The sequence below is a fragment of the Pyrus communis genome, chromosome 2 (genome assembly GCF_963583255.1).
Source record: "Pyrus communis chromosome 2, drPyrComm1.1, whole genome shotgun sequence".
NCBI lineage: Eukaryota > Viridiplantae > Streptophyta > Magnoliopsida > Rosales > Rosaceae > Pyrus > Pyrus communis.
The window spans coordinates 17,512,156-17,521,292 of NC_084804.1; the positions used below are offsets into that span (position 1 = coordinate 17,512,156).

The following is a 9,137-nucleotide window of genomic DNA, read 5'->3' on the forward strand; positions in this document are numbered from 1 at the left end:
TTTATTGAAAATTAATTAAACTATCAAAGTAAGAGAACAAGAATGGTGATTATAAAAAGAATAATGTTTAGCTACTAGTAGGAAATCTTACTCAAAACTCTTCATGTTTAAATTATAGAGGTTTATACTTATGTTTAGAATCGTTCATATTATAAATCATTTTTGTAAAGATCATCTCTGTAAAAAAAGAAAAAAGGAATTACAACTAAAGTCGCTTGGTCAATCTATTGTAACAAATATATATACGGTTCGTAATGGTTTTACCAATTCCATTCATCTGTTTTTATACAGTTTGATGACTAACAACCTTAATTTTAATTGACTTCATGCAAAGGGGATCTTTATAGATTGATTTATAATATAAACAGTTATGATCATAAACACGAAGTTCTATAGATCTGCAATGAATAGTTACTAAATGAGTTCAGTTTTAATTGATTTTTATTTGCAAATGGTCTCTTAATTTGAGTTTATACTGTGAACGATTTTGATCATAAGTAAATCGATCACAAAGTGTTTTGAGGAGGACTTCCTTCAAAACTTTGAGTATCCAAGTATTGTTCTTCATTTTTCTCTTGAATGGGATCCATGACAAGGGTTCAAAAATAAAGAAATGTCAAATCTTGTGCATGGGTCTCACTTCTATTACAAAGTGCGCAGTTTTGTGTGTCTAAATAATTTTATTGTAAAAGGAAAACTGTTATTGACACTCCAAAAATCTCATTCTACACTCTCCACAAGTGCATTTTTCTTTCTAAATATAGAAAGTTTGAAGTGCAAAATGAGAAATTTGGAGTGCCAAATGTATCATATTTAGAAAACCTAAACCACATTATATGAAATAATTATTAAGAATAGAAAAATGTTGCTAGATATTTTAATTTCATGATAACCCTAATTAATCTGCTAGTTTTATTCTTGCCCACAATAATTCTCAAGTGCAATGCTTAAGTTGCGGAGTTCTTTCTATTGGTTTGAGTGGTTTAGATCCATTATAATATATAATGAGTTTTCACAAATCATATGGGTGACCCAATTACTAGTAAAACTGGAAAACCAGAAACTCATCACTTGATGAGCATTGTGAACAAACTGGTGCATCGAAATTTAGTCATCAAAAGAAAATTTGGTGATTTGAAACATGAAAATACCCGAAAGCCGTCACCTCGTTACTTGATCGATTTTCTACTAAAAGATAAAGCCGTCCCAAAACAGAAGATGCGAGTTTGGGTGTGACAAAAGATATATATGAAAGCCACGGAGGAAGAAGACTCCGACCCTTTGCTGGGGAGTAGAAGAATTGAAAGGCAAAAAAGCAAAGAGAGGGAGCATTTTGGTGGTCTAGCAACTTTTAACGTCGAATTACAGGAAAGAAAACTTGACGAAAATGCAGCCCCAAAACATGGAGAAACATATGCAGAAAAGGTATGGTTTTTTCGGCTCTCATTACGCGCATGTTTAACCAATTTGTAACTCAATTAATTAAGAACTTTGTTCTCCAATATTCCATGTACGAGAGGTTGGAAATTGATGACGTTTGACTCGATGAAACCCTAGCTAAAGAATCTTCTGCTCGTACGTCACTTGACGTGGGGGTTGGGCAAATGGCAACCCAACTCGCTTGTTGGTACATCACGCGACGAAATCACCATACGTTTTCCAGTTTTTGCCTTTTACATCTTATTTTCCTTTCGTGATCGTAACTACGTACATCTACAAAATAAAATTCATTTCGTTTATTTCCCAGAAAAAAAGTTTGTCTTGGAATTTGGATTTTGCATGCCGGCGAATACTACGCGTTTCATCGGATACTTTTCCAATACTTCATTATTCGATTTGGATTTTCCTTGTTTGCTTTTGCTCTACTACCCCGCAAGGAAACTACGAGCAATGAACATTTTTCGTTATGGAGAAAATTACAAATTGGAATACTTGGTACAATCCGGGTTTCGTTTTGAAAGATTCCTTTCAAATATTAGTAATCGTCTTCCAAGATATTATGGGATATTGTCTTGCATGATTCAAAACAATTCAAACAAACTCACCATACTCGATTAATTAATCTTAACTTGGATAATAGTTTTATTAAAACCAAAAGAAAAATTCGAAACTCAAGCGTGTAATAGACATGTGAAACAACTTATAGATCATCATCATGACCTCCCTTCCAAATGATACAAACCATGTGGAGAGAATTTCCTTCTGGATTGTTTCTTAGGTAGGCCTCTCATACGTCTTCCTCTTCCTACTTATATGTGTTAGTGAGTACTATGTAATTGGAAGTTGAGTCACACTAAGGAGATTAAATTTTATAAACCAAATAATATGGAAGTTCATGATTGGATTATTACTTAAACGTTGATAAATGTGCTCATTTCTTATTGATGACAAATCATTCAGTTTGCAAATTTAGTTTATAAATTTAGTCTCCCTAGCATTACTCATTAGAAATTAGGTTTTGAGAGTGATTCAAACACAAGTTGAATCTTCTCCCATTATTAGTTGAGTTTCCTTTTCTTCTTCTTCTCTCAAATTTTATTTTATATCATTACGATGTACTAATATTTTTTTTCGCTTACAAGTTTAAGGTCTCAATAATAAACCCTAATCCTATAATAAATCTTAATCCTAATAGGTCCGACTCTCATAAATTATAATTTCGATACAATTCTTCTACCTCAATATTATATAAGTATATTAGTAAAAGAGTATTCACTAAAAAGACATTAGGAGAACAGGAAGCGGGGGCTGGGAAGACGACGTCAAAAGCACCAACCAGCCACTTGCCGCTGTAAATTCAGCAGCGCCCACCGCCTGTAAAACTTTTCTTCTTCTTTATTCAACCAAAAAAAGCAATTTTTATTATTTTTTAATTCAGAAAATCTCTTTAAATACTGGCCCCGTCCCTTAGCAGTAGCACCTCATCCTTTAACAACTTTCACCAGTCTCCCTGCGTTTTTTTCAGACCGACACAGAAATGGGGTTTGCTTCCCACCGCTCCTCAGTTTCCTCTGCCACCAAATGGCTGGGATTCGTCACCGCCGTCTGGGTCCAAGCTATTTCCGGCAACAACTATACTTTCTCCAACTACTCCGCCGCCCTCAAAACCCTCATGGGCCTCACCCAGCTCGAACTCAACAACCTCTCCGTAGCCAAAGACGTCGGCAAAGCCTTCGGTCTCCTTGCCGGGCTGGCTTCCGATAAACTGCCGACCTGGGTCATCCTCCTCATCGGATCCGTCGAGGGTCTCGTCGGCTACGGCGCCCAGTGGCTCGTCGTCAGCGAAAGAATCAAGCCCCTCTCCTACTGGCAGGTAAATAAAAAACTCAGTAGGCACTTTCGTGGAACACTAAAGAGTGCAATCAAACTAACAATTAGTTTAATTTTTCTCTCAGATGTGTATATTTCTCTGCATGGGCGGCAACAGCACGACGTGGATGAACACGGCGATTCTCGTCACATGCATCCGAAACTTCCGGCGAAACCGGGGACCCGTTTCGGGGATTCTGAAGGGCTACGTGGGTCTCAGCACCGCCATCTTCACCGACCTCTGTGCCGCTCTCTTCAACAACGACCCCGCTAGCTTCCTCTTCATGCTCTCCGTAACCCCCTTCGCCGTCTGCTTAACCGCCATGCTCTTCCTCCGCGAGGTCCCCCCTTCTTCCTCCTCCTCCGAAGACAACCGCGACTCCAGATATTTCTGGGTCGTCAACGCCGTCGCCGTCTGCGTCGCACTGTACCTCCTCGCCTATGACTTCATCCCAAATCCATCGAACCTCTTGTCCCTAATCTTCTCCGTCCTTTTGTTAATCCTCCTGGCGTCGCCGCTCGCGATTCCTGCGTATGCGTTTTTCACCGCGTGGGCCTCGAAGCCGGACCTGGTCGCGCCCGAGTCGGGTCCAGATCCAAACACCAGATCTGACGAGCCACTTTTGAGGCAGACGGCGGCGGACGACACACAGCACAAGCCAGAGGTGGCTGCTGCGGCGGCGGAGGTGGTGGAGGCGAAGAGGAGGCCGGTGCTTGGGGAGGACCACACCATCTTCGATGCGATGGTGGCGTTGGATTTCTGGATTTTGTTCGTGTCGTTTTTGTGCGGGGTGGGGACGGGTCTGGCGGTTATGAACAATATGGGGCAGATTGGATTGGCGCTCGGATACGTGGACGTGTCGATCTTCGTTTCGCTGACGAGCATTTGGGGTTTTTTCGGGCGGATCGGTTCGGGTATGATTTCGGAGTACTTCATCAGGTTGGTTTACTCAACACCCACTCTTCCTCTTTACGTATACTTCATCAGGAGAGTTAAACTAACTATTATTCATATTTGTTTTGCTATGCTTTTTTTTCCTTTTTTTTAAAAAAAAATTATTTTTGAAAATGTCAATTAAAACCAGAATTATCCTTTTTCAGAAGTGTTTGTTAGAAATTATGATTTCGGGTATAATTAATAATTCTAGAGAAGTGTAGGAAGATTCGGATTTTTCCAATAAAATATTTAACGATTCTCGTTTTAGTGTACTTTAATAATACACATGTTAGCTTCCAAAGAGAGTTAGATTCCGTTTTGGAATTATATATTTTCTTCAATAAGAAACCTTTTTTAATTTTTAATTTGCTTTAGGGTTCCTTTGACTACCCCTTAAAGAATTGCTTCGTGTATTTTTGTAAGTAAATCATTGTTGCAAAAAATTTGTCTCCTTGTGCATCCTCCCCACTCACGGACCCGGCTTCTCTACCCTTTCGGTTCTCATACATTCTCATCTCTTCCGATTTTGTACAGTTATGGTTAAACTAAGTTAACATTTTATATTGATTTTTTTATAGAGATAATAAGACAAAAAGTAATAGTGATATAAAATGTTAATGTGATTTAACCATGATTGTATAAATAAGAGAGAATGAGAGTGTATGAAAATTGGAAGGGCAGAGAAGTCAGGTCCCCACTCACTCCTCTTTTTCTATTATTATTTAGATTCCGGAATTTCCGATTCACATTTAAGAGCAAAAATGTGCTTTAAGATTGCTTTTGAGATCTTTTTGGTTTTAATTTTGGCCGATTACACTACATACATGTATTGAATATAATTATTATTTGAGGGTCGAGATAGTGATTATGTTAAATATATATAAGTGTTATACTCCCTTACTCTCTTAACATAGATGATATCATTTGTTAAAAAAAAAAAAAAGTATTATAGTCAAATATATGTAATTTTCAAATATTAAGGGAACATGGCTTTTGGGAAATATGAAAGGTAACATACCCTTTGGGTGAACATTTTAGGGCAAGTTGATTAGAAATTAAGCAACGCGGTATATACGGTCTGGATTTAAGCTATCCTGTTTGAGTTTTTCCCCACAAAGTCCCTCTCATTTTTCTGTTCCAGATTGCCTACATAAATGTGGGTAGCTGACTCATTCTTCTTTATATACAATAGTTTCGTAAGTCCTTAATAACATTACACTTTGGGAAAAAAAAAAAAAAAAAAAACACTTCAAATTCAATATCGTAGAAAAACAGCATGCCTATTTTAGAGTAGGAGATGACCACCACAAGAATTTTCAAACTAGGAATTAATTACAACATGACAATTGAGAAGATAGCCGACGGGCTTTCCTTTTCTTTTATCTCATATTTTCATGTTTTCTCATTGTAATTATGAGGGTTCTTTTTCTAGTTTATTATAGAACTGGACTTGACTGCTACAAATTCAGTAGCAGCTACTGCTTACATACAATTCCGGCTGGACATGTGTCCAAATTTTGATTTTTTTAATCAAAACTCTGGCACATGTCCAACCGGGATTGGACGTAAGCTGTTGCTGCTGAATTCTTCAACAGCGAAGTTAAATCCTTTATTATTAAATATATTTGTACCTCTGGTTACGTTTTTGTACTTATTTTTTTTCATGAGGGCCATCCCTTGCTTTATATTGTGGTCCTAACTTTAAATTGCTTGATGGACAAGTTTATGTAATTTTCAGTCTTTAAATCTCTTTATTCTTTGTATAATATCTATGCTTGGAAAATCTACAAGCTTTCATTGTCTGAAAATTTTTGCCAACTAACTTTCTTGGTGGCATACTAATTTGGCCTAAGAAAATCAACCAACATTTAACACTTCTGGTCCCAAATTTGTAATGACAGGAAAGCTGCAATACCAAGACCTCTATGGAATGCTGCTTCTCAGATTCTAATGGCCGTTGGCTACATCCTCATGGCCATTGCCATGCCCGGTTCGCTATACATCGGTTCAATTGTCGTTGGCATTTGTTATGGAATTCGTCTTGCCGTCACAGTACCCACCGCATCTGAACTATTTGGTCTCAAGTACTATGGACTGATTTACAACATTCTAATCCTCAACCTTCCACTAGGCTCCTTCCTCTTCTCCGGCCTGCTTGCCGGACTATTGTACGACATGGAGGCTACCACCACTGAAGGAGGTGGCAACACATGCGTAGGCGCACATTGTTACCGGCTCGTGTTCGTCATCATGGCCATTGCCTGTGTTATTGGGTTTGGTTTGGACATTTTGCTGTCCATTAGAACCAAGAATCTCTACACGAGGATTCAAGCTGGCAAGAAAACAAGGAGAGTGGTTAATGGCACACAGTAGGGTAAACAAATGTGGCACTTGGGCACCAATTACCTCTTAGTGTACTTGAGTTTATTTCAAGTTTGAATCTCCTTCCCATTAGTTTTAGAAAATGTTGGACTTGGGAGACCAAGAATGTGAGGATTGATGGGCTTAATTTTAGCCCAATGATATCCTCCATTTAGAATTAGAATTAAGTTGGATTTGTGAATTTTTGAGGCCTGCATTATGTTTGATGGGCTTCCTTGGACTGCGAAATTTGTATTGATTAGTTCTTGTTGGATTTAGTCTGTAATTTTTCTGATAATCGGATTATTCTCCTACCAATAGCCAATAGGTAGGCTCTACGTATTTACCAACCATTCTTTGTTTTCTTTTTTGGCCTCTATCTAACATTAAAATATGTTAGGATGGATTCATGATCTTGTCACAATTTGGAGTAATGATCTTTCCGAGTTATTGTTTTACAACTTTTGCCCAAAATAAAAGGTTTTAATCCATGAGCCAAAGCTCCAATTGAAGCAAAGTTTAAACACCAATACTCCAATTTTCTCTAAATTAAATACCAAATGAAAAATGCTATTTTCATCTTAAATATTGTTGACTCTAAAACCTACTAAGCCTACGTGACGCGCAGGTCGAGTAATTAATAAGCTAACTACGTCATTCGGTTGTGTACGGGGCGTGCCAACTCGTCGGCCGAGTTCGGCCGGGGAATAAAATGTGTTGATGTAGCGTTGGGTGCACTACTGACTTCTCAATCTTGCAACATCGGCTGAGGAAGGAACATGTCTCGGTCTTCGGGTTCTAGAGCCTGAAGACAAGGTTGCTAGTACTGTGAAGTTCAATATCAAATTCAGCTTTCAATGTGCCGAACGTAGTAACCTGTAACACTTCACTTGGCCAAGAAGGCTGATGAGATGACCTCTACCAACAAGGACTCGAAAATCCTTGTTGACCGAGACTTGGATAAATAACTAATCGGTATCAAAGCAGTGTTGTTTATCCACCGAAGGTGCTCATCGGTCGGTTGATTCTACGGCTCTAGTGCTGTTTATCCAACTGAAGATATCGTTGGTTGCCTTCACAGTACTGTTTATTCAAACTGAAGATGTGTCAGCGGAAAAAGAAAATAACAGAATCTCAAGGTTGTTGAGAGGTTTTGCGTAGAGTGAGAGTTTGCACAAGGCAATTTGTGTGTTGAATTGGAGAGACTTGAATGATGCACTCCCCTCTATATATATAGCAACGAACCTACTCCTGGCCGAACCAGAGATGTATTTGGACTAAAACTCCCAAATCTATTCTGACTAGATTTCATCCAATCCTAGTTTCAATAGGTTTTTGAACCAAGCTTTATAACGAATTAGATTCATTCCCGACTTCTCAGCGTCTTCAATTGTGAAGCCCATTTGTTATACCAGGACTCGACTGCTTCGATTTTATCCAAATCAATCCTTCTTGCAATATGACTCGGCCGTTCTGATTGGGCAGCTTATGATAGCTGGACGGCCCATAGTATTTTTGGAAGAGCATTGGACTGAACACAAACCTAAGCTCGGCCCAATAATATTATTTTGGGCCCAAATATTGCCCCATCTCTTCTGAGGTCCTCGGCCCAGAACTCCTTAGTCGAGTTTCGACCTTGAAGAAGTGAAATCAAACCCTTAAGGTATCTTTAAAAGACAATGAAAAGTCTCGAATATTCCATCCACCAGGCGTATTTATGAAGCATGATTGCACGATCCCAATTTTGTAAGACACTTTGCCATGTGGCATCTCCTTGGCATGTTTGCCCTTACTTGACACTGAAACGCCTCTTAAAACTAAACTCTCCACCACACACCATCATTATAACCTTGATCCACAAAATTTCGATCTTTTTGAGACGTGCAGATACTCAAACATCTTTTCACCATTAAGCTAGCCGTCACACGCCATCGTGTAGTCTCGATCTGCGAGTTTTTTCATCCTTTGACCTAGATTCTTTGAATATTTATCATGATTACTAAATCCCACGGTCGATTTTATCCTTCATTTTAAACATTAAACCGTTGGATTTTCCCAAAATGCCTATAAATACTCACCTCTTTCATTCAATCCTTTTGTGTTTTCAGAACCCTCAAATCCCTTTGCCACTTTCTCTCGCATCTCTTCGCCATTCTCTTTCGAAACCCAGAAAACCAGCCTTCAATTCCCAGGAAAACCTTCATTTTCTCCCATGGCTGCCAACGTTTTCATCAGCAAGTTAGTCGAGGAATGCAACAAATGTCAAAACATTATCGACCAAAACACACTCAAAACCATCCGATTTGAGGGTAAGCCAAACGCCTCTCACCAAACCCTAGGCCCATTATTTAAGGACGATGTTCCAGAAGCAATTACTGACATGCTCAATGAGCACTGCCTAAAACCCTTACTCTAAGGGTACGACTGGTGGAAATGGGAATCGGCTAGACCCTACGGCGTTTGGCCCTTGACCACTTCGGCCTGGGTGACCCAAATGAAACCATATTTTAACGGTGAGTGGAAAGCTCTC

The 9,137-nt window shown here is 38.9% G+C and overlaps 1 protein-coding gene across 2 annotated transcripts; it reads left to right on the plus strand.

Moving 5' to 3' along the window:
• Positions 1–1,048: 1,048 nt before the first annotated feature.
• LOC137726073 (protein NUCLEAR FUSION DEFECTIVE 4-like) lies at positions 1,049–6,985 on the plus strand. Of its 2 annotated transcripts, XM_068464936.1 has the most exons (4): positions 1,049–1,425; positions 2,966–3,313; positions 3,396–4,249; positions 6,148–6,985. In XM_068464936.1, exons 1-4 carry the CDS (start codon positions 1,249–1,251, stop codon positions 6,617–6,619), a joined length of 1,851 nt encoding a protein of 616 aa, XP_068321037.1. In that variant the 5' UTR covers positions 1,049–1,248; the 3' UTR covers positions 6,620–6,985. The 2 variants fall into 2 exon arrangements, with proteins under 2 accessions (XP_068321037.1, XP_068321036.1); XM_068464935.1 differs by lacking the exon at positions 1,049–1,425 and having other exon boundaries at positions 2,883–3,313; positions 6,148–6,984.
• The last annotated feature ends 2,152 nt before the right edge of the window (positions 6,986–9,137 follow it).